This window comes from Zootoca vivipara, chromosome 13 (assembly GCF_965207765.1).
Source record: "Zootoca vivipara chromosome 13, rZooViv2.hap1.1, whole genome shotgun sequence".
NCBI lineage: Eukaryota > Metazoa > Chordata > Lepidosauria > Squamata > Lacertidae > Zootoca > Zootoca vivipara.
Window position 1 is genome coordinate 13,237,118 of NC_142596.1, and position 26,294 is coordinate 13,263,411.

The 26,294-nt window shown below is 41.9% G+C and overlaps 1 protein-coding gene across 3 annotated transcripts in view; it reads left to right on the forward strand.

Moving 5' to 3' along the window:
• SLC12A1 (solute carrier family 12 member 1) overlaps positions 1-26,294 on the forward strand; it is a 71,540-nt gene that overhangs the window by 37,193 nt on the left and 8,053 nt on the right. For all 3 annotated transcript variants that reach the window (XM_088657387.1, XM_035131125.3, XM_035131126.3), the window contains 8 exons: positions 3,318-3,419; positions 6,444-6,599; positions 9,498-9,597; positions 9,678-9,789; positions 12,993-13,133; positions 18,147-18,253; positions 21,017-21,099; positions 25,457-25,600. In XM_088657387.1, coding sequence (XP_088513513.1) covers positions 3,318-3,419; positions 6,444-6,599; positions 9,498-9,597; positions 9,678-9,789; positions 12,993-13,133; positions 18,147-18,253; positions 21,017-21,099; positions 25,457-25,600 — 945 coding nt within the window. The remainder of the gene's footprint in view (positions 1-3,317; positions 3,420-6,443; positions 6,600-9,497; positions 9,598-9,677; positions 9,790-12,992; positions 13,134-18,146; positions 18,254-21,016; positions 21,100-25,456; positions 25,601-26,294) is intronic.

Consider the following 26,294-nt stretch of genomic DNA (forward strand, 5'->3'; position numbering starts at 1 on the left):
CCTGCTAAAGTCCTATCTGAAGCCACGTTCACAGCATACATTTAATGCACAACGATACCACTTTGAACATCTTAACGCCCCATGCGCCCACCTGACAACTTCAATCAGTGGAATTGTCACTTCTACAGGTGCCACACCTGTTCCACACTTGTAAGAACTAGGTCATATCCTCTGTCACCACTTCTGACAGGCAAGTCCAAGGGCATGTTCCCCGACTCTGTCCTTGGTTATCACCTACTGGTTGCTTCAGGCAGCACAAACTAATTTGCTGGTTTGTGAGCAGATATATCCAGTGCTTTTTTTTTCTGGGGGGAAGCAAGAGGACGCACACCCTTAAACATTTTGTGAATCTTTGTACTTTTGTCCATTTACTGTATTTATTTTCCCCGAATTGAATTATAAAATGGTGATTTTCTTGAGTCAAAATGAGAGCACCCCTAAACATTTTTTGAGGGGGGGAAACCACTGGATATATCCTAATGGATGGACCAGTAAACATAATTGGGCTAGGGAAATGAGGACACAAGGACTCCATTGGAAATATACTGAAAAGGGCGCAGATCCATCTCATTTTGGATAAATAAGGCTTGGATAATAGAACTTTAAAGGCCTAGGGTGCCTAACACAAGTAGGAATTCAGGCAGCGGCAAAATCCCCATTATCCAACAGGAATAGCAGGCAAGCAGTCAGCTGAATAGAGTGAAACAAGAGAACCCAAGGAAGTTTTTTGTTCTCTTAAAGGTTTTGTTTGATGTCAAAGTCGCTCAGTATCTGCAGTTACCTCAAGAAGCATGCATATGTCTGGCTCAATACCTTAAGAAATCAAGCGATTGCCCTTCAAGGCACTTTCCCCAATGTAGCATAAGTCTCGTTTTTGAAAAACCTGTCTACATAAATCAAAGGCCTACTGTTCCAAACCATTAGCACAGCGAATTCAACTTGCCTTCATATCAGGTTCACAGTACTGATTCCTGGGAGATTTCAGCTGCAGTCCCTCTCATTTGATCATAACCGATTCCAGCTTGTAATGTTTCATTTTGTACCTGGCTTTCTATTTTGGATACATGACGCTTTGTCACTGTACAAAAAAGGCTTTTTGATCTAGGTGCACACCATGTCTATTCTCTTCTAAGGAGAATCCTAACAAAACAAAACAAAAGCCTTGACAATCCTTACGTTTTTAAGAAATGCATTGGCAAACTTCCCAACATTTCTCTGATGAAAATAGGGACTTCCCATTGCATCGTGATAATTTTACTATTTACACCCCACACATCTTACTGGGTTGTCCCAGCTACTTTGGGCAGCTTCCAACTTACATAAAAACGTAGTAAAACATTAAAAAAAAAAAAACCTTCCCTATACAGTTGTACCTTGGTTCTCGGACGGAAGTCCGTTCAACTTCTGAAAACATTCAAAAACCAAGGTTCTGATTGGCTGCAGGAGCTTCCTGCACTCAATTGGAAGCTGTGGTAGCTGCATTGGACATTCAGCTTCCAGAAAACATCCACAAACCAGAACACTCACTTCCAGGTTTGTGGCGTTCAGGAACCAAACGTTCAACTCACAAGGCGTTCAAGAACCAAGGGACAACTGTACAGGATTGCCTTCAGACGGCTCCAGAGTCAGATAACTCCGTACCTTCTAACATTTCCCCAATGAAAATAGGGACATCCTAAGGAAAAGTGGGACATTCTGGGATCAAATCAGAAACCGGGATGACTTCTCCAAAATCAGGGACGTCCCTGGAAAATAGGGACATTTGGAGGGTCTGCATTGGATGTAAAACTAACTCTGGTACAAAATATTTCTGTCCCAGATTCATTATTTATTCATATTCCACCTTTAAAAAATTTTTTAATCCCCCAAAATAAAAATAAATGCAAAATACACAATTTTGTGTGTGTGCGCACACATATATACACATTTACTGCTGTTAAATTTATTCATCAAATATTATTGCTGTTAAATTAATCAAATATTATAACAATAGTTTCTAAATTGGTATGTACAGTGGTACCTCAGGTAAGGACTTAATTTGTTCCGGAGGTCCTGGTGCTTAACCTGAAGCACCACTTTAGCTAATGGGGCCTCCTGCTGCCGCCGCGCCACTGGAGCACGATTTCTGTTCTCGTCCTGAAGCAAAGTTCTTAACCCAAGGTACTATTTCTGGGTTAGCGGAGTCTGCAACCTGAAGTGTCTGTATCCCGAAGCATCTGTAACCCGAGGTACCACTGTAGTTCCTTTGCGTGCTGCTGAGAAGCAGCCCTCCTGAACACTTCTCAAGGGATATGCAGGTGTGTGTGTGTGTGTGTGTGTGTGTGAAGGCATTGAAGACGTACCAGACATTACACTAATGCACTTAGTTTATTCAGTTATGTAGCCTTGGCCAACCGAATGTATTCCAAATATTATTCGACCACAGCTTCCACCATCCATTAACCTTGGCCAAGCTGCCCGGGGCTGATGAGAGTTGGGAGTCCAAAATGTCTGAAGGGCACCAGTCGGGGAAAGCTGCAATAATGCACACCTTAGGGGAGCAAATTCTCAGCAAACAACCATTCCCATAATCGTTTGGGTGAAGTCACGACAGCTAACTTGGTTTAGGGTAGATATACATTTTATCTAAGAAAAGTAAGTCATTTCCACAGCCAAGATACCTAGTGTGCTGGGGTTTTTCCAAAGATGAAAAAGCAGATAATGAATGGAATATTCCATTCTTTACACACCGTATCCCAAGAATGGGAAAACTGTGCCCCCTGAGATGCTGTCAGGCTCCAGCTCCCAGCAGCCCCAGTTAGCAGACCCCAATATCATGTGTGTGTGTGTGTGTGTGTGTGTGTGTGTGTGTGTGTGTACTCTTTTCGTTTGATTTTCAAAAAGAGAGAAAGAAAGAAAAGAAAAAAGAAAACAAACATACATTTTAAAAAAAAAACCAGCACAAAATCCAAATATCGAGATTGCTCTTCATCTCCTGACTTCCCCGCCATTCCATCCATGGGTCCCTTTGATTCTATTTTCAACTGCATATCAATACTTCTCCAATTTTTCATCTTCCTAAGTTATCTATACATTCTGTTACATTAAATCCTGCTAATGTTTTGACCTGTTTACAATGGTTTTGTATATACATTATAAACGTTTCCTATTCTTTTTTTAAAAAAAAAATTCTTGATTCCTGAGCTTCCCAGTTAACTTTGCCATTTCGGCATAGTCCATCAACTTGATAGACCCCCCAATATCTAAAACTGACTCTCTTCAGATACCTGCACAGCTAACATCTAGTTTGTGATTCCCACCCCCACCCCCCACTACAGCTGAGCTGAACACCATCGCGCCCATCATCTCCAACTTCTTCCTGGCTTCGTACGCGCTTATCAATTTCTCTTGTTTCCATGCATCATATGCAAAATCTCCAGGTTAGTGTTTCATTTTTCTATTTTCAGCTCTATCTATCATGTATGTTGTATTTCAAACCATTTGTGCTGTTAGGAGAAAGTGGTGCTAACACTAACATTATGATGGCAACTTATTGCCCGTATTGCACACTCTAACCAATCTCCAAAATAATGTATAGAAGTCCCCAGTGTAGGTAAGCAACTTGGATTTGTGAGAAGACACTCCAGAAAATCACTGTTGTGTTTATTTTTTTATATTACTTGTGTATGAATTGCAACAATCACTTTCCTTCTTAAAAATCAGCTTTGCCCAACTTTTGGCAGATTTGTATCCCATTTGCTGAAGACAAAATATTTCACTACTTTGGGAGAAAAACATTCCACTGTTTTATAGCCTAACATGAGATATTGTGAGATAAGCTTTAGTAGACAACTATTCTATTTATTTATTTAGATTGATAGAATTGACTAAGAAGACGGAAAGGGAATAAAAGTTGAACAACTTGTGATCTACCAAGTGGAACACAGCCACGCCAGCCCAAATTCCCCTCAGTTTATTATTTAACCATGCTTCTTTGTCAAAGGTGCTCTAGGTGCTTAACAAAATATCTTAAAAGAAAAGAAATTAAAGTTTTGTATTCAAGATGATACCCCACCTAATCCAGTTGAATGCAAAATTAGTTTATTAAACACTAGGAGGATTATCCTACAACCTGATGAACAGCATCGGATGGTAGGCAACAAGTTATATAAAGTTTATTCACATGGTTTTCGGTACATCTCTAAAGGCCTGGAAAAGGCCTGTGGAAAAACCGGGAAAAAGGAGGGCAGGTTTTTTCATTTTTTAATAATAATAATAATAATAATAATAATAATAATAATATATTATTTGTACCCCACCCATCTGGCTGGGTTTCCCCAGCCACTCTGGGCGGCTTCCAACCAAATATTAAAACAGTACAGCATTTCCAAAGCCATTCCCCGCCCCCGCCCCCCGGGAAAAATGGGTGTTTGTGTGTGTGGAATAATCAAACTATATCAAACTATATGTTTTTCTGGGGGGGAAACGGCTTTGGGGGAAAACGGGGGGGAACCTGTCCCCCCCCATCTTTCTGGGTTTTCCCCCCATACCTTCCCATCTCTAATAATATCCACATATGCCAAAACAAAAGGTCCAATTTTTGTGAATTGAGGCTTGAAAGCTGAAGAAAGAAAAAGGGAAAATGGGAGAAAAGGCTAGTATTCTCTCTCTCTTTGAAGTATAAATTCTAGTCTAGTAAAGATTGGAGGCGGTGTGGAATGTCACAGCCCACTGCAAATCGAAGAAAGGTGGAGGAAATTATCCAATCCACAGGTGCAAGAAAAAGATTGAACTTTTAAGTTCTATACATTTGTTTTTAGTTTCATACATTATTACTTTATTTATTTAGCAAGATTTATATGCCACTTAATTGGGGGAATTGGTTTACCTAAAATGGTATAAAATAGTCATTAAAAATAGCAATAAAGCAGTTGACATAAGAAAATTAACAAAATATAGATGGAATCTATTTTGTTTGAGAAGATATACATACCGCTTAATAATAATTTTTAAAAACCTCTAACTTTATCTTACATTAGTTGATTTTATAATTTTTTTTTACTAAGGGCATCCCTTAAGTTTTTAGTTGAGGAATTAAATGTATATGCTTTGCATATTGCCAAACCTCAATATTGGTGCCTTTTTGACATAACACAATGCTATTCAATAATACCAATTTAAAAAATGGCAGCTACATATCATTTTTAGAAGGAAAGGCCATCACTCGGATTTTCTTTTTCAGTGGCTGTTTTATTATAGTGCTCCACCACGAAGGAAATAAATAAAGTGTGCCCTTTACTTGCATCCTCTCCTTGTCAATTGAGCGAGAGCCAGAGCTTACAGCCCTACTTCCCTTTTAGCCATAGACAAGCTGCAAATCGCTTGTTATACCACATGGAGACATTTATTTCAGCTGCAGAGAAACAAGCTCTCATCTTTCCAGCATGGGCGAAACCCCAGTGGTGGCATAAATATATATCTTAACTCTGTTCCCATCAGGGCTCATGCTGCTGCCTGGTCAGAGTGCAGGTTTCAAAAGACAGACTTCCCCTAATTATCTGCAGAGCGAAACAATTGCAGATTAGGTCCAGCCCGGCAAGAACCCCAGGACCAATTACTGTATATCCTCCAAATGCTATGGGTTACGGTACAGTGGTACCCGGGAACTTGAACAGCTTGGCTCCCAAACAAATTGGCTCCCGGACGCCGCAAATCCGGAAGTGAGTGTTTCTGTTTGCAAATGTTTTTCGGAAGCCGAACATCCGACGTGGCTTCCGGCGGAGTGCAGGAAGCTTCTGCAGCCAATCGGAAGCTTCCCCTTGGTTTTTGAACAGTTTTTGGAGTCAATCGGACTCCCAGAATGAATTAAGTAATTACAAAACCATGCAAATATAGTTTGACACCAATTGATTTTTATTTTATTTTTACATATCTAGTCGTACTTTGGTTCTTGAACGGCTTAGTCGAACAAATTGGCTCCCGAACGCCCAAAACCCGGATGTGAGTGTTCCGGTTTGCAAATGTTTTTTGGAAGCCGGACATCCAACATGGCCTCTGCAGCTTCCGATTGAGTGCAGGAAGCTCCTGCAGCCAATCAGAAGCTGCGTCTTGGTTTTCAAACGGTTTCAGGAGTCGAACAGACTCCCAGAACAGACTAAGTTTGAGAACCAAGGTACCACTGTACTAGAGTGGATGAGAACTCTAGAAACAGCCTCAAAGTCTCTTTCCTCCTACAGCTGCACATGTGTCCAGCTAACAGTTCTTTCCGTTGACAAGCGCAACAAACAAGACTTGCGCTCTTGCTATTTCACGCACTAGAATAACAACTTGGAAGTTAGGGCATGTCCTCATGCAAACACAGTACATAAATTCAATAAACAAACGAGACCATTGATCTCGTAGGTACAGTTTCTATCTTCTTGGCCTTTCTTAGTATTGACTTAGCCCATTTGTGATTTCTGCAGGTTGGAGACCTGCTTTCAGGTATTACAACATGTGGGTATCCCTTTTCGGAGCAATTCTGTGTTGTGGAGTCATGTTCGTCATCAACTGGTGGGCAGCTGTCATCACGTACGCTGTCGAGCTCTTTCTTTATATTTATGTGACGTACAAGAAGCCAGGTAAGGCAGGGCAAAAAAAAATAAGTGAGATAATGCTTAAAAACGTAAGAGGGGTGAATCTGGTGTGTAAAACTCAAGGATGATAAAGTCTTGTGTCAAAATGAGATCCCCATAATTAGAGAATCTTGTTTACTGTTGAAATGTTTCATGGCTACTGTTTTTGCTGTTAAAAATGGAGTCTCTACTCCCTTCTACGGGACTGAGGCAGGTCCATGTTTAAATATATGAACCTGTTGCCATAATTTCAAGATAGCTATAAGCAGATATATACTTAAGAATATAAAAGGATGATACAGCTTTACATTTTCCCCTAATCTATCCTCTGCCTCCATTCTCCTGCTCTTCCTTACGTGCGTTTAATCCAGCCCCAGTTCAAGAACACACTCACAAACCTGTATTCCTAAAAACACTTGGTAATATTATTCAATCCTATCTCAGATTCCTAATCCTATCTGCCAGGTGGCTGCTGACACTTTCAACTGACACTTTCTGTCTCCTTAAGGAGACGGTTCATCAGCTTCTGAAAAACTGTGTCTTCCTGACTCCAAACGAATGAGGTTTTTATGAACAGGACAGCCCAGATAAAACCACCTGTTCTCTTTGTTCTTTCAACCTAGAAGTCTTTGTGCTACATTTTCACAAAATGTACAGTACAAATGCACTTATCCAAATGAACAAAGGGGGGGGGGACCCTCTATCTGAATAAGTATGTATGTGCAAGATAAAAAAATAGATGATGGTGGTTGCTTCTAATACTTCTTTTTCAGACATGGGATAATTTCCATGAGTCTCTGCTTTCCTGTAAAAACAACATATTTCTAGCTATCATGAAAACACTACTGTCATGTGTCAGGGTCACACAAAAAGCAAATGGAAAGCCATCACTACATATATCTCCCCACTCCCCACTTCTTTTACTAGTGAAATTAGGTAGTTGAGTGCCTCACAGTCTGAAAGCAGTATCAGTCTGAGGCCACTCAAAAACAAGATTTTTCTGCATACTTATGGGACTCTCCTAGGCATTCAGAATTTATCTATCTATATCTGTATCTAACCTGTATTTAACTATAGCTATAGCTATTACCTATGAGCTTCCAGGAGCTGCAGAATCTGGGGGGGCAGTGATAAGAAAAGTCGGGACTAACATAGTTCGTTGACTGAAGAACAAACTTCTGCGTTCAGAGTGAATGCTAAAGTTAAGAATTTCTGATCGTGCTGCTTCCTTTTGTTCACCATAGGGAAACAGGAGACATTCTCCCCAATCACAGCTCAGCTAAAATCCTGAATTCCTTCATTGTTTTTTATTCATGGCTCAGGTGGTAAGGTAAAAGTAAAGGGACCCCTGACCATTAGGTCCAGTTGTGACCGACTCTGGGGTTGCGCGCTCATCTCACATTATTGGCCGAGGGAGCCGGCGTATAGCTTCCAGGTCATGTGGCCAGCATGACAAAGCCGCTTCTGGCAAACTCAGGTGGTAGGAGGGTCTAAAGACTCTGGGAACCGGGCAGTGTCGTGGAAGGCTTGGAGGACAGACCCAGTTAGAAAGCTAAAGAACTTTATTGTCCTTATTTTTCTAATAAGAACACAGCAGGAAGAAGAAACGCCCAACTCCACTAAGATGCAATTAATTACAGTGCCTCCTATTGACTAAATTATAAATGGCAGTATCAAACACAGGCAAACAACATGAATATAGCCATTAAATCTATGGATGAGGGCGGCTCTGCCATGCAATATATTTTTTTTTTAATAAAAAAAAGGAACAGAAAATGCAGGATGAAAGAGTGAATTGGCTTGCTTGAGTCTATAAGTCCTTCCGCTGGCAGGTGAAGACTTTCTTGTTCCAATAAGCTTTTGGGAACTGACTGCTTTTAATGAAAGAGCTGCTGCTGCGCTGTCTTTATTATAATTATGGGTATGGTTTTAATAAATTTTCTATATGCATGTTGTAAGCAGCCTTAAGTCCTGCCTGGGTATAAATAACTATATTACAATGATACTGTTGTATTATAATATCCTGGAGGTGAACATGCCGTGAAGCTTTTTTCTTTTTTTAGATAAATCACTCCTCATGCTATGCAACAGTAAGGTGCTTGGGTCTGGGACTGGCAGCCAACCCGTATCTTGAACCCACTGTACAGTAAATGATGGATGTTCTGTTCTTTGCCTCTGGGAGTCACAGGGCAAGGCAAGTGGGTTGCTGCAGCACCATGGAGAGCTCCCAGTGAGCTACCTTGACTCCTTTGGGCATAAGTGCAGGATATAAATTTAGTAAAGGACCTGCCCTATGCTTTACACATTTTGGAGAATTACAGTCTCCTAAATAGCCAATCCTTCTCCTTCATTCCATAATTTCCTACTGGGCACACTCCCTGTGCTCTTGGACTAGGAGGGTACTATGTGGCACATTAGATGCCTTGGATCCTGGCTCTGGTTCTGTGGGCGCAGGTGCTATGGTATCAGGCTCAAAACAAGAAAGCCAAGCTGGCTTCTTAGCTAGTGGCATGGTAGCCTCAGGGTTCTGGTCACTGCTGTTCCAATTCACTCTCCCCCCCCCTGCGTTTTCCTTAAATACTGCATGATTTCCAACCTATTCACACTTACCTGTGAATGCCAGTGGGAATTACTTCTGAGTAGTCATGCACAGGCTTGTTCTTTAAAACCATGACTTGAACCAGAGTAAACCACACTTGGTAGAAAGATCCACTAGAAAGCAAAGATGTTCTCTTTTTTAAAAGTGTTCTGCTATTAGAAGTTTCTTTAAAGTAAAGGCACTGAATTTGTTCACCATCCTGCATACAAAACTCAAGCTCTTCCCGTGGTTTTGACTAATCAAGAATGGATGGGTGGAAAAAAATTAATGATGATACAATATGAAATATTTTTTATCCACAACAGATGTAAATTGGGGGTCATCATCACAGGCAGTATACTATGTTAATGCCGTTGACTCTGCATTGGAATTAACTACGGTGGATGATCATGTGAAAAACTTCAGGTAAGGTCTCCACTGGATGTGAGTGGGTGCTGTGCATGTATGCTTCACCAAACTTAATGTGCTTCTTTCCACCTTCACAGGCCTCAGTGCATAGTATTAACTGGAGAACCCATGACGAGACCAGCTTTGTTAGACATTGCACATTCATTCACAAAGAACAATGGTCTCTGCATCTGTTGTGAAGTATACACGGTAAGCTCAACCAACATGCGCTAAGGAGAGCTTTACAGAAAATGGCTGCCCCTATGAAGGCAACTTGAAATGGCAGCTGCTCTGTGTGGAAATCTAGGTCTTAATCAGAGGCTTGGGGACAGCATCTGCTCTGCACACAGAAGGTCCCAGCATATCCAGGTAGGGCTGGGGATATCGAGTTGCTGCCATTTTCATAGACAGTACTGAGCCAGATGGACCAGCCATCTGACTAGTATAAGGCAGCTTCCTGTGCCCGTATGTTCATGATGTGGGTTGCCCCCACACTGTCACAAAACATGACCATTGGTAGTTTGCAGAAGCACAGTCCCAGTCCAATTGCTGTGCATGAAGTGCTTGTTGCATGGATAGGGCTGCCACGTTTCAAAAATTGTTGAGTTTTTGGGGGGAGCAAACTCACCTTGTTGAGCTTTTGGGGAGAAACCTATCCAAAAAATAGTGATTTTAAGCTTTTTGAGCTGATTCTACTGCTTATTCCAATGCGTTGCCATACATCCGGGTTTCCCCTGACATTTTGCCGGTTTGGCAAAATCCCGCCCACCCCACCATTTTTACACCTGAATTTTCCTGATGTATGGCAAGCACCTGCCAACAAGAGTACAATGGTACCTCGACTTACGAAAGCGATCTGTTGCACTGCGCTCTTTGTAAGTCGAAAACTTCGTAAGTCGAAGCGTCCATTTTGCGCATGTGCAAATCGGGATTTTGCGCTTTGCGCATGCGCAGAATGCGTGCACGGCGAAAATACTTCCAGGTTAGCGGACTTCAGAAGTCGAAGTCTTCAGAAGTCGAGGTACCACTGTATGTCAAATAGCCTCCAGGTATATCTTTGATTTCCATTCCGTTTGTTGAAAATATTGCAATCTTCCCTTTTTTACAAGGGCCTCACAAGGGAGCTTGCAATATACAAAAATACAATATACAAAGCGAACAAACTATTTAACTAAATACAACCACGAACCACAAACAAAACATATTTGAATGCTTCAGAAGAAGACCACTCAACCCCAGAGAGCCCCAAACAGGGTTAGTTAGTCAAGATGGGTTTTATGTGATGCGGGCTTAAATGCTAACTTTTCCTAATTTTAGAATACACTCTAGAACAGGCATCCCCAAACTTCGGCCCTCCAGATGTTTTGGACTACAATTCCCATCATCCCTGACCACTGGTCCTGTTAACTAGGGATCATGGGAGTTGCAGGCCAAAACATCTGGAGGGCTGCAGTTTGGGGGTGCCTGCTCTAGAATAAAGAAAAGACCTATGGCCATATGTTCTGGAGACTAGTGTGGTACATGTTGTTGTTTTCAAAGATATTAGACTCAAGTTCAAATAGCAGGGCAGTATCAGCAGGTTTCATGAGAAGCTCTTTTTCATGAGATTGTTCCTAAATAATTAAAACAGGGTAGAATTGTTGCACAGTCCAAAGTGCGAGCTCTTGCTCCACCCAGTTGACCTACACAGCTGAAGCCAATGGAAGTTTTATTGCTTATTCCAGCGGGGACATAATTAGAATCTATAAGAGTTTCAGATCAGCAAGGGGTTTTTTTTTGGCGGGTGTTGATATATTTTTATTTCTACCAACATTTAACATATGCATGCTGTGCAAGTGTAAGCATTTTAGCTGGTTTCTTCCTTCTTTAGAGATTTAATCCAAGCTTAGTTTCATTGGCTAAATAAAAAATGTGACACGGTGAACTTCTGTGGTGTGTAACTGGGAAAAGAAGAGAGCGATGAAACAGGGGTATGCTGCAAGCAGGACTCCTATCATGCCCAGAAAGACTGCACAATTACACTTACTTGGCTGTCCTTAAAAACAACAACACCCCAACTCCTGTGTAAAGAATACTACTTACGCTGTGCCTGAAAAAATAATTTATATTCGAAATCTAAGTTGCAAACCAGTTATTCCAATGGCAAATTATCCAATTTCCCTTATTCTGAACCCAGAATTTAAGAATGGAACTATATTAACAGTCAAGGAACCTGGCATGTATTTAAGGCCCATTGCAAAAAGGTCACACAGACCCAAGTGGTGCTTTTCGTAGGACTTCCCTGTCTTCCTTAGAAGCTGGAAAAAGCAATGTGATATTCACCTGAAGCTTTTAGTCATAGCCAGCTGCAACTGGGCTTGATGAGCACATGTTAATTTTTTACAGAACAAGGCTGCTGGGAACTGACTTTATTGTTATTATTTATTTGATTTATATCCCATTTTTCCTTGAAGGAGTTCAAGGTAGTATATGTGGTTTCCCCCCCCCCCCATGTAATCCTCACAACAACCCTGTGAGCTAGGTCAGGCTAAGAGAAAGTGACTGGCCCAAGTTCACCCAAGTTCATGGTTGAGAGGGGATTTTGAACAGGCTGCCATGCCCCCCCCCATGCCAACTTGTGAACTTTACTGCATAAACACTATGTTTAAAAAATGGTTTGCCGATTGAAAATAATTATTTCCAGATTGTAGATTAGCCATGGGGCAGGCAAATTAAGGCCCAGGGACCGGATCCGGCCCAATCGCCTTCTAAATCTGGCCCACGGACAGTCTGGGAATCAGCATGTTTTTAGTAGAATGTGTCCTTTTATTTAAAATGCATCTCTGGGTTATTTGTGGTGTATAGGAATCCGTTCATTCCCCCCCCCCAAAAAAATATAGTCTGCCCCACCCACAAGGTCTGAGCATAGCTGCCAAGTTTCCCCTTTTCTCGCGAGGAAGCCTATTCAGCATAATGGAATTTCCCTTAAAAAAAGGGAGAACTTGGCAGCTATGGGTCTGAGGGACAGTGGACCGGCCCCCTGCTGAAAAAGTTTGCTGACCCCTGGATTAGATTGTTAACAGTGTTAACCCCATGAGCTATTCCCAGCCCCTTGTCGTAGAGCTACGGGGCCCACTTCTCAAATTATATTTTCATACTTGTTTCTGTCAGCTCTCACTACACCTAAGTGGTGTTAACAGGCTTACCCCCTCCTTGAAATAGAAAAATGAGTGATGTTGGCATCAGGTTTCATTTCAAAAGGTTGAATCTCTGCAGAACCTTTGTGGAAATGTTTTTGCTTTTGTTTTATCCCCTTCCTTGACATTCTTTCCATCCCCCCCTCGCAGGGCAGATTCAGTTACTCCTTCAAAATCGCACTATTGTGCGATGCATAATACAAAGTCCTCTCCCTAATATATTATTGTGTCACGCAGGGCCCACGCAAGCTGTGCGTTACAGAGATGAACAGCGGCATGGCAACGAAGCAGGCCTGGCTGACAAAGAACAAAAGGAAAGCCTTTTATGCTGCAGTGGCAGCCGACAGCTTTAGAGATGGAGTCAAAAGCCTCCTCCAAGTAAGCTCTTTATTTGCACGGCACATGCAATGAGCATGACTTCAAAGCAGCCTCCGTTACGTGAAGAATTTCCCTTTATTCGTTAAGAATGCTTGTGTAGATGTGGATAACGTCTTGTAAAGGCAGAGTGAATCCTGGAGTCACACACACACCCCTCTGTATTATGGCTTACTTCAGACATAATTCTGGGTCCAGGCTACGCAACTGTGAAAGAAACCAACCAATGCCATATTAAATGGCCCTGTAGTAAATGGAGGTGCCTTAAGGATGTATCACAAACGTCTGAGACTACCCAAACAAGTTCTATTGCATTGCATCTAATATTTAATGTGTTATAATATTATGCTGCAACTCATTTGCCATATACCAACAGTTTCTTTATCTTATCCACATTGTGTGGCAGATGTTTATACCGAGAAAAAGAGCAAGCGAGGCCCCAACATATATTGCAGTGGCTACAAACATGAACAATGCCTTCAAGTTTTATCTAGAATGTAAGATCTGTGATGGTATCCAAGTCATTACGGTAGTTGATGGTGCAGTCTTCAAAGGATAAACATGCACATTGTGAACCAGACATAATCCTAGATCTCCAAACCCTATCAGCAGACTAAAGTTGTGAGAATGTTGTGGGTAACAGGAGAGCAGACATTGATTATTATCCTTCCTAACTCGCACTAGCAAGTTTCTTTATACAGCAGAGTGCATTCCCCCTTTACACAGCAAGAAGCTGGTTGCAGACTCATGTAAGTCTCTTAAGATAATAAGCAATTCAATCTGGCTTGCCCAGATTGAGATATGTTCTATTATTTCAGCTAAGACCCCTTTGATCCCTCCTAAAAGAATAAAGACACAACAGTCTTATTCATTCAATAGTTTTCATTCAATAGATCCCTGAAGGCATGCTTCAGGCTTAAAGTTACAAACATGTACAAACAGGTTTACCCCATATGGGAGATAACCTAGGTGCTGCTGGCTGAGAACCAGCAGTGCAGTCCAGGCGAAGCAGGAAGCAGGCAGGACAAAAAAGAAGGGAAGTGGCTATGTGACTTGGCCTTTTACCAGGTCTGGAAAGGTCACGCCCACCTACTAGTCACACGCAAAAGGAAGGATGCTCCAGGCCAGGAGGAACAGGAAGTTTCTGGACCAAACATTCCCTTCCATGTCCATTCTAGCAAAACAAGGAATGTTGTATTTGACTGCTCCCAGTGGATTACATCCCACAATAGTTAATAGCCTGCAATTTTATTTAAGTTTCCACTGGCTTGCTCCTCCACAGCCAGCACTGTTATATTGTTTACTAGCCTCTTAAGTACCTACCGTCAAGTAGTCTTGTGGAGGAGGGATGGAGTCATTTGTTCCCCCCACACCTTAAAAGATGACTTTAGAAGAATGTCATCTTTCCTCCCCGTTCCCTAGCAGCACCCCCATGCCAATTGTTAAGGAAGACCCTTTCCTTCCTCTGCAGCTCGTGCAGACTCAATGTTGACATCTGTCTTGAGAAATAACGGAAGAGTGTGCCATTGAGGATAAAGCCATTGGAGAGTTACAGCACCTGCTGTGGCTGTAGAGACCAATATAGGAAAGACATGTTTTATTGCAGATGGGGCAGATGATAGGGTTGCCATATCCCCAAAAGTGAAAATCCGATTCAGCAAAAAAAAAGTCCGTTTTTGCAGCCCAATTCATGGGAAAACCCAGACGTCTGGCAGCCCTGGCAGATGAACGCATATGGTTTCACTGTTACAGACTCACCATGGCATTTTTTCACTCTGCATTCCCCACCCCCCACCCAGCAGTCATTTCTCCTCTGGTTACTGCTGTGGATACACAATCTGACCGTCTGTCTCCATGCACTGCAGTCATCTGCAAGGGATGGTGGGGTTAATGTTGCCAGCCTTCATGCCATGTTTGCAGACATCGTCATAGCTGCCAAGTTTTCCCTTTTCTCGCGAGGAAGCCTATTCAGCATAATGGAATTTCCCTTAAAAAAAGGGATAACTTGGCAGCTATGGACATCGTTATAGTGCAGAGTTGGTCTTCCAGTGGGCCTGGTGCCTGAAGCCAGCTCCCCATAAAGCACATCCTTGGGGATCATCACCCTTTCTGTGTACGTGACCAAGCCACCGAAGACATCACTGAGAAACAAATGAGAACATGCTGGGAATGCGGGCTTGAAAGAGCACATATTTGATTGAGGGATGCAATGCTCTATCCTTCCTCTGTGAGCACTCTTACTCGCTTGCATGGGATTTCTGGCTACCTATAGCTACCAGCTGAGTTGTTAAATACACAGCAGCAGCACAGGTGAAATCTAATAGATGAAATGCTAATAACACCCGTCAGAGATGCCGATGTGGCTACTCTAGAGTAACGACTCCTCACAGCATTGTCTTTTTAGGCTTTATTAAGTGCTGATTATTTACAGTGCTCGGAGCGATCTATATACATGTTGTCAGTTAGGCGTCAGTACCTCCGAATGGAGGTTGGTGCGTCTTCTTCCAGCAAAGAAGTTTGGGAAGACCTAATCTCCTCCCACGACGTTTCTTGCGTAATTCCGGGGTCGGCCTTCCCCCCTTGCTCCCCCCTTCCTGTACCACCATGTGCATGGGCTCCGCTACCTTGCTGGAGCCTCGGTCACCACTTCCTGAGTCTCCACTTGAGGCATAACCCTCCCCGCTTTCCCCAGCGCTTGACGATGAGCTGGTACTTAAGATGGGAGGGACCTCCCGGTATCCCATGTCCCTCACAACACCCATCTTCTTTGTCTCTGTATGGAACTGAATATTACATTCAAATCAAATCAAATACCTTTATTGTCATCACCATATAAAACATTTCAAAGCACTGGGATAATTAAAAGGACAAGGGTGAAGCTGTCAAGGGTTAAAGGGTCACACTGTGGTCGTCTGCACTTAGATATTCTGCTACGCCCAGTCTATTTCCCGAAGGGATGGTTCGTTGGGAACCCTTTCAGGTAAAACTGTGGCTAAAAAGGAAGCTACCAGAACATTAGACGCCTGCTTCTTGGGAGAAAAGCAATGACAAACCTAGACAGCATCTTAAAAAGCAGAGACATCACCTTGCCGACAAAGGTCCGTATAGTTAAAGCTATGGTTTTCCCAGTAGTGATGTATGGAAGTGAGAGCTGGACCATAAAGAAGGCTGATCGCCGAAGAATTGATGCTTTTGAATTATGGTGCTGGAGGAGACTCTTGAGAGTCCCATGGACTGCAAGAAGATCAAACCTATCCATTCTTAAGGAAATCAGCCCTGAGTGCTCCCTGGAAGGACAGATCGTGAAGCTGAGGCTCCAATACTTTGGCCACCTCATGAGAAGAGAAGAATCCTTGGAAAAGACCCTGATGTTGGGAAAGATGGAGGGCACTAGGAGAAGGGGACGACAGAGGACAAGATGGTTGGACAGTGTTCTCGAAGCTACGAACATGAGTTTGACCAAACTGCGGGAGGCAGTGCAAGACAGGAGTGCCTGGCGTGCTATGGTCCATGGGGTCACGAAGAGTCGGACACGACTAAACGACTAAACAACAACAACCACCAGAACATTGGTATCTTTGTCCCGATCATCTGCCAGGAGAAACCTCATTTGATTTCTTCTCAGAGTTGTGGGCCAGAGATCCAACACTTTGCTCAGCTTCAGATGGTGAGTTCTACTGTGTAGAGCAGGCATCCCCAAACTGCGGCCCTCCAGATGTTTTGGCCTACAACTCCCATGATCCCTAGCTAACAGGACCAGTGGTCAGGGATGATGGGAATTGTAGTCCAAAACATCTGGAGGGCCGAAGTTTGGGGATGCCTGGTGTAGAGAGCAATCTAAGAGAATGTGGTCTATTGAATCTGGTACTTCTTGGTTGCAGGCACGCGAACAGACTTGATATGGAGTATGGGAGAATCTGCCTTTAGTCACTGCAGAAGGGAAAGCATTTAATCTTGCGAGCATAAAGGCTCTTCAATGGGAAGGGAGTAGAAAATCTTTAGGTATTTGGCACAGGTTCTGAAGGATGTTGTGATACCCAAGGCCTCCGGAAAGCAAGATCTCAGAGTATGAGGTAACAAGCTCTGTCGTGGTCGTAGAGCCGCTGCTTGAGTAATTGGAATATGTGACTTTCGTCACATGCTTCAAGGCTTTAGAGAGCAGTCTCTTGGGAGTTGGACGTCCCTGCTCCATACCATTTGGATGAGATGCGTTCTTCAAGCATAGAGGTTAAGGAGGAGTTAGGTGTTGTTCTATAGTGGACTTTCAGCCTGGCCTTGATTGTAGAGAGCCATGCTTTGCTTTCAATCAGATGTTGGCCGGTTTCAGCACATAAGGTTAAATAACTTACACATTTAGGGTCACCAAGGATCTGACATTCTCAGCTAGCCCTTTAAACATTTCCTGGAGTTCCAGACAATAACGCACAAATCCTCGCCCCCTAAATGTGCTCAGCTAGGTGTGAATTATTTCCTAGGATGCTAGGAACCCTACAGCCTGATTCAGCAAGTTCAAAGTAAGTCTTGCTGTACTCAATAGGACTTACAAGTAATTGTGTTTAGGATTGCACCAATAAATTAAATAAAAGGACCTGAACAAAAGGATCTAGTCTTAGATACTAGAACTCTTTACAGGAATCTCATGCCATGCTTTCATAATGGGTGCTGCTGCAAAACTGGTGCTATCATGTTAAAAATGAGCACATGAACAGTAACATGAAAACTCTGTTGATCTTAAATTATTAAATCGTTTTAATGAGCAGGCATCAGAAAAAATGCAAATGCATGCTAATTTAGCAAAGCTACATTTCTGTCATCTAAAAACCATTTATAGCCGAGATGATTTAGAGCTAATCTTTATATGTGCTGCTTGGGTACAAGCATGAAGGACACTCACCAAATGTAATTTAATCTCAAATCCCTCCAGAACATTACTTCAGTTATCTTTTGCCATTATTCCTCATTTCGGATGAACCTTGCACATGCATCTTATTAAACACTGCCTCTTAATATTACTAGGCCTCCGGCTTGGGCAGGATGAGACCAAATACTTTGGTGCTTGGATTTAAAAAGGACTGGAAAGAAGCCACCGCAGTAGAAGTTGAAAATTACATGGGTGTCATACAGTAAGTTGAAGAATTTAGCATGCTGCTTTGGGGCACAACTGGAATTGTTTGCCATCTCTCAATAATAGTGCAGTGTTTCTCAGACTTGGGTCTCCAGCTGTTGTGGGACTACAACTCCCATCATCCATGGCTTGCAGGACCAGTGGTCAGGGATGATGTGAGTTGTAGTCCCACAACAGCTAGAGACCCAAGTTCACTGCAATAGTGTCACAACAAACAAAGACATCATAAAAACTTGAGGACTCCCGTTTCAAGCAGTGGACCACACAGTAAGGAGGAAGGAGTAATCAAAACCCCAAGGAGTAGAGCCACAACATCTGTAGTCCTTGTGTCTCATGTTGGCCAGGGCGTAAGATGGTGGCAATGTTTTCTATTTTTGCTGCACCAGTTAGCACAATTGAGGGGCCTGAGAACCACCAGCCCTTGGGGGATCCATGAGGCTTTGGATCTGCTAGATCTGGCACCAAACCCCCAAATACCCCATTTTTCCCACCTGATTGGTCAAAACTGGGATCTCCAATGTGGCAGAAAACCCCCTCCAACATAGCAGAAAACACACATTATAACATAATGTCCTACACTGCCTCCCCACCCCCAGACAGCAACATGAGATGTTTAGGATTACAACCCAAAACCAGTTTCTTCTTCACATCCATATTGGTATGCAGAGCGAAAGAGTCATCATGCTTGCCATTAAAAGCATGTATTTTGATGGCCACACTACAAATTTCAAGCCTGTTTCAAAACTGTTTAACTGTCATTGCTCCCAGTACAAGAATCCTATGGACTGCAATTTGACCAATAGCATAGGACGGCCAGCCAAGAGTTGCAATTGCAACAAAATTGCAATTCCTGGAGTTCTTGGAATGACCCGTGACCATTAAGCTAGTTTCAAATTATTTTAAATTTTTTAACCTACACATGCCTTGAAATAGGAAGGTTTCTTTTATTCTGCCGTATATTCATTGATTTCATTGGCTTAACTTGAAATGTAAAATTTGAAAATTTAATTAGAAATGTTTTTTAAAAAAGAAAGAAAGAAAGAAATAGGAAGGTTTCTCCGTGAAAGAGCCATTTGGCTGAGAGCAAAATAACTTGATTAGGCATTTATCTCAAGCAAAATCTACTTTGTGCTTCCCTCTATGGCTCAAACTACAGGTTGCAGGGACTGCCAATATTCTTTCATCTGCATTTTGCTTGATTTGTTTTTTAACCCCGAACAACCTGGGCATACAGAGCCCAAGCAGACGAGTGGCAGGAACAGATAAACTGCATAATTTTCCGCCTCCTGCTCTCTCCTCCCAAAAAACCAACTCATGGAGGTTTTTCATTGGCAGGAAAATGGAGAGAAGATATTTCAACTCATGGATTAAAAAAACCCTGGGAAATAGTGATTTTTAAGCAACATCTTCCTTCTCCATCTTCTACAGTGGTACCTTGATTCTCAAACTTAATCCGTTCCAGAAGTCCATTCCAAAACCAAAGCATTCCAAAACCAAGGCGTGCTTTCCTGTAGAAAGCAATGCAAAATGGATTAATCCGTTCCATACTTTTAAAAACAATCCTTAAAACGGAATTTAACATGAATTTTACTATTTAACGAGACTATTGATCCATAAAATGAAAGCAATAATCAATGTACTGTACTATAAAATAAATAAGATAGTATTGTAGATGATAAAAATTAAAATTAAGTTTTTTTCTTACCTGCACTGATGATAGTCATTGTTTGGATGGGGGGCTTTATCCATTTCCACAGTCACACAATCAATCAATCAGTCAGTAGGTGAATTGGGTTCCACACAGTTACAAAAACAAATTAACCAAAAAAGCTTCAAAAACAAAAATGCAAAATAAATAGCAAAAACAAAAGCACCAAAGTTAGTCCCTTCCAGAAGTCCGTTTGACTTCCGAAATGTTCAAAAACCAAGGCGTAGCTTCTGATTGGTGCAGGCGCCCTGGAAACAATAGCCGACAACCACATGAAAAACGTTAAAAAACCGGAACACTTACTTCTGGGTTTTCGGCATTTGGGAACCAAGGTGTTTGAGAACCAAGGTACTACTGTACTGTTGTTTTTATTTCTTGCACACCTAGAAATATACTTTGCCACTTCTGTGCCCTGTCCCCAATTTTTTTTCTGGTGTTGCCACTGGAAACCAGCTCATACCCTTTGTGTTAACACACACTCACAAAAGAACTGTGTAAGGTCTTGTAGGGGTTTAAAAATAGTTCAGTTAAGGATAGAAGCAGTAATATTATAGGTGACTATGGCAGTGATTTGGGGAGCTGGAACTGGTCAGAATCTTTTTTTATATTTTTTATATTAGAATTTTTTAAGCATACAATATTATTTGCATTAATCCATAACAAATTCAATATCTTTATAGGGGTTCTTCCGACCCATGGACCTCCCCAGTTTCCAATAATTTTCTCTTCTCTTTTCTGCAACTAAATACTTTTATCCAATCTATTAAATCTCCTTTTTCAATACCCTTTATCAAATTATGTTACAAGTGCTAACCCAATGTTTGCAATGGTCCTTCATATATTCTATATATCAGAATCCAAAAAGCTGGGAAATCAAAGCATTGTTGATGGTTAACGGAGAGAGTGGGGGGAGGATTCAAAATGGACTTTCTAACTTTAGAAATCCATTTGTTTCTCATACTGCTTGTGAAAAATGTCCAAGTAAACTGTCTCTATTCCAATGCTGTGTTAAAACAATATTATATCCATATATACATTTATATTTTGTTCCAGTGATGCATTTGACTTTGACTTTGGTGTGGTTGTTGCTCGAATAAGCCAAGGGTTTGACATATCGCAAGTCCTCCTGGTTCAAGGTATGTTGAGACTTAATGAACTGAACTTCACATAATTCATGCGCTAGAGGCATTATTTCTGTAAACAAACACATTTCCTCAACAATTCCACTAGCTTCCAGACACACCAGCTCAATTACTTTTATGGCATGGCCATTGATTTGGTTAATTACCTTCTCTGGAGATTGGGAACACTTAAGATATGTATAATTAGTGGGGGATTTTTATGCCCCATATTTGCGATAAAAGAATAAAATGGAAATCTAGACATAAAAGTGGAGGATGGAAAGATAATCAATGGGCTAGAAAGCTGTGGTGTCCCTGTAGAATTGTCAGAGAAAGAATTTCAGTAGATAACACTCAATCTGGAAAAAAAATATCAGGTCAGGATTCAGATCACCAGGTAATAATAGATGAATACTCCCCAGGTGCACAGCAATTTTCACTTCTATGTCCAAAGCATTCCCCATTTAGAAAACAGTAATTCCTGTGCTTGAGGAAATTCTCACATCAGAACTGGCAGGCTATCATTCAGCCCCGACAGTGAGGTACAGCTCAGAGGGCCTTCTGGTGGTTCCCTCCCTGTGAGAAGTGAGGTTACAGGGAACCAGGCAGAGGGCCTTCTCAGTGGTGGCACCAGCCCTGTAGAATGCCCTCCCATCAGACACCAGGGAAATAAACAACTACCCAGTATCTGATTTTTAGAAGACATCTGAAGGCAGCCCTGTTTAGGGAAGTTTTTAATGTTTGATGTTTTATCGTGTTTTTAATATTCTTTTGGAAGCTGCTCAGAGTGGCTGGGGATACCCAGCCAGATGGGCAGGGTATAAATGAGATATTATATCATCACCATCACCATCATCTCCACCCTGGGATATGCCCACATACAGCTGGGTAAGATCCTAGAAGTGGCCAGGAACAGTTAGTAAAAAGAGGAAACAAACATGCAAACATATCCCAATCCATGATCAAGACCCCTGGGATGAGAATGTTGGAAGGTGAAGGATAGAAGGGCAGGTTGGCAGAGGAATATAGTCTGAGATCCAGGTCGTGGTGAACCAAGGACACACAGTTACAAGGCTTTCAGCACCATGGACAGGTCACTAGAGCTACCTACCCTAGTCTACTGGAGTTCCAGCTCCAAGTACCTACAGTGGTGCCTCTACTTACAAATAACTCTACTTACGATTTTTTCTACTTACAAACAAAGCTCCGTCTGCCATCTTGGATGTGGTTTAGATAGGATTTTTTCTACTTACGAATTTTTAGATAGGGTTGCTTCGACTTACGAATTTTTTCTCCCAATGCATTCCTATGGGATTCGACTTACAAATTTTTTCAACTTACAAACGTGCGTTTGGAACACATTAAATTCGTAAGTAGAGGTACCACTGTACATCCTTCTCAGCCCAGATCCTCCACTCCTTTTTCCCTTCCCTTTTTCTATGAAGAAAACTTTCTGGGTCCCCACATGTAAATATTTCCCTGGTCTCTTTGCTGGCCTTAGCAGGACTAACTTGGCCAGTTAGCCCTGGCGATGCTGAATTTATGTTGTATTTTATATTGTTTTTAAGCTGTTTTAAAGTTGTTTTTAATCAATGTTTTATATTTGTTGTTAGCTGCCCTGAGCCCGGTTTCTGGACCGGGAATGGCGGGGTATAAATAAAAATTATTATTATTATTATTATTATTATTATTATTATTATACTTTAATATTTACTGGATCCAAGAGTCAGAAGGATATTACACACAGCCTGCTTCCTATCCCCCCAAAAGCATAGCAGTATCCTAGCTCATGAGGCTTCTGCTTATGTGGGCTGTGACTTGGAAGTCTTGAGCTCTAGGCTATCAGCCTCATCATTTGGTCCTACATGCTCCACCTCCGCAGCAGGCACTGGCTGGCTCACCCCACCCCAATATGTCTGATTCCCAGCTAGTGCTTGACATCAGGATCATAATACAGACCATTGTGGGGAAATCCCATTGGATTGAATAGGATTCTAATACATGCAGGACCACAAAAGATCGTCTAACGGGTAGGGTCCTGCAGTGCCTAGGTTGTAAATTTTGACTATTTCCTACCTCTTGGGCAGCCTTGTCCAGCAAGGTTAACATTTGTCTACAAATGTTAGCTTGATTCCACATATAGATCACCACATGTGGCAATCACACGCAGAAATATTTTTTTGCATTCTGTATATGTGCTTGGTATCTCAGTGTGTATGCGCCTACTGTGTGAAGGGGTGGCGCTGTGGACTAATTCACTGAGCCTCTTGGGCTTGCCAATCAGAAGGTTGGCGGTTCGAAACTCCGCGATGGGGTGAGCTCCCTTTGCTCTGTCCCAGCTCCTGCCAACCTAGCAGTTCGAAAGCACACCAGCGCAAGTAGATAAATAGGTACCGCTGCGGCGGGAAGGTAAATGGCATTTCCATGCACTCTGGTTTCTGTCACAGTGTTCCGTAGCGCCAGAAGCAGTTTAGTCCTGCTGGCCACATGACCCGGAAAGCTGTCTGTGGACAAACTCCGGCTCTCTCGGCCTGAAAGCGAGATGAGCGCTGCAACCCCATAGTCACCTTTGACTGGACTTAACGTCCAGGAGTCCTTTAAATCAGTTGGTCTTGCTCTTTCCAGAAGGGAAAGATTCCCCCCAAAATATTAAGAGCAGGGCAGGGAAATATTAAGATGAGGAACCTGTGAAGCTCCAGATGTGGCTTGACTGCAACTTCAGCCATCCCTGACCAATGGCCATGTTGGCAAGGCTGAAGATAGTTTCAATCTGCTAATATCTGGAGAGCAACGAGATTCTTATCGCTACATCTCCAAGAATTAGCTTGAAATTAGTATTTGGTTGTAATCGTAATGCAGAATTGCAACTCTCTGCTGCCACCTGCTGCCTTTCCTCATTTCTATCCACAGTTTCTATCCTCAAATTGCTCAGAATCCACACACAAATATTAATGGTCTAAGACTAAGTGAAGTATTTAAGGTGGGTCTGACTCTGTACACACACAAATCTCTCTCTTATCAAACCGGAACAGAGGGACAAAGACAGCTGATTTGTTCGCTGCGTTCTAGGATATAGAAAATCAAACATTTTTTTCCAGCCAAATAATCTGTGTGGCTAGAATTCAGGGCAGGACAATGTTCTATTCATTGGCTTGTCTCCAGAAGAACTACCTGTTACATCTCTTGCTTAAAAATAGTGAGGGAGCTAGCTGATTTTTTTTAAACTAATAATACATCCTAGATAGATTATTAGTTACATCCTAATAATACATCCTAGATTACAATGAAATAATAGCAGATATCAATTCTGTACCGTTAGAGTAAAACACTCCAAATGCTAAGAAACTGAAATAGGAAAAAGAAAATAAGAGGAACAATAAATTACAACAGAATCTTAAACAAAGAACTCCCAACATTCTGAACAGATCTAGAGTAAATTTATGCAGAAGACTGGAAATGGGTAAAAAAAAATGGGTCTGTTCACATTCAACTACAACGTTTGTTGTTTTTTAAGAAGGACACTCTACTTTACCTGTCTTTTCATTTTGATTACACATTAAAGTGGTCATAATCATGCCAAAACCATATAGTTACATGGGAATGTAATTTAAAGGAAATTATATTTCTGCCACTGTCCTTTCTGTGGAACTTGGTATAATTTCTGTAACACCTTATTTACAGCATTACTTCGAAAACAGTACATTCCTGTATCTGTTTGCTCAGAAGTGATTCCCATGGAGCTCAGTGAGGCTTAGTCCCAAATAAATGGGTATAGGATTGTAGCCCAAATCTCTTTCCACAGTAGAAGAGATGGGAAGGCCTGGGGGGGAACCTGAAAAAATGGGGGGAGTCATCGTCCCCCATTTTTTCCAAAGCCATCCCCCCCCCCTGAAAAATGGAGGGGGGGGAGTGTGTGGAATATTCAAACTATATCAAACTGTTTGGTTCTTTTTTCCATTTTTTTAAAACGGCTTTGGAAAAAACCGGGGGGGGGGACCTGTTTTTTCCCAATTTTTCTGAGTTTTTTCCAGGCCTTCCCATATCTACATAGGAATATTTGCCCAGAATGTAGTGAAACAAAACAGAGAAATGAAATATTTGTGCTGGACAATTGCCATGCTTTCAGTTTAAGATTGCATACATTAGCATTATTAGCATATTGAGCTTAGAATTGAGCACAAGAAACTCTGAAGAACCTTTTTTTTGTTCCTGTGTAAGGATCTATTTCATGCAAGGTAATAGTGGCCAATGAAAAGCGATTTCATTCACAGCCCATTCACAGAGGTGCAAATGCCACAGATCTAACTGGATCTTATCTGTCTTTCTCAACTCACAAGCAATTATTATTGCCAATCTTGCATTCTTTTGACAGAGGAATTGAAGAAGCTGGAGCAGGAGAGGCAAGTTCTAGAGGCTACCATTAAGGACAGCGAATTTGAAGAAGGAAATGGCGGCATCCAGAGATACTTCAGAAGAGCCGCCAGGCTCAACATTACAAAGACTATACCCAAAAAAGGCAAGCTGAAAGATGAAATACATAATAGCTTATTGGTCACCAACTAGTTTTCCCGAAGAACCAATTTCAGAAGGGAACCAAAGGATATCCATATTAGCCTGTTGCAACAAAAACTGTCAAGTACCATACTTTTCTGTGTATAAGACGCCCTCGTGTATAAGACGCCCCTTATTTTGGGGGACTCAAATTTAAAATAACGGGATTGCCCAGAGGATGGCCCAGAGTTGTTGAGCTTTTTTTTGCAGAGGATTGCCCAATCGCCCACCCAATTGCCGCAGCGTCAGCCAATCAACACCACCCATTGACGCAGCAACCAATAACATGCACAATAGCCACTGACAGCTGCGGCAGAAACCAATCAAACGTCCACCCTATGCACTACCCATGCATATAAGACGACCCCCATTTTTCAGCATGATTTTAAAAGGGAAAAACTAGTCTTATAAATGGGAAAGTACGGTACATTGTGGCACCTTAAAGACAGATTCGTTACATATACTCTCTTTGGGGCATGCGGTGTACTGTCATTTTTTGAAGCTGCATTCACATGGCATTAGCCATAACCAATACTGATCCTGTAGTTTATTGACACATACTGCTGTTTGATGCATTCCCCCCCCCCCCAAACCAGCTTCAATCTGATTAGAAAACTGGACAGGGAGCAAGTGATAATACGAACATAACCTAACAGCCA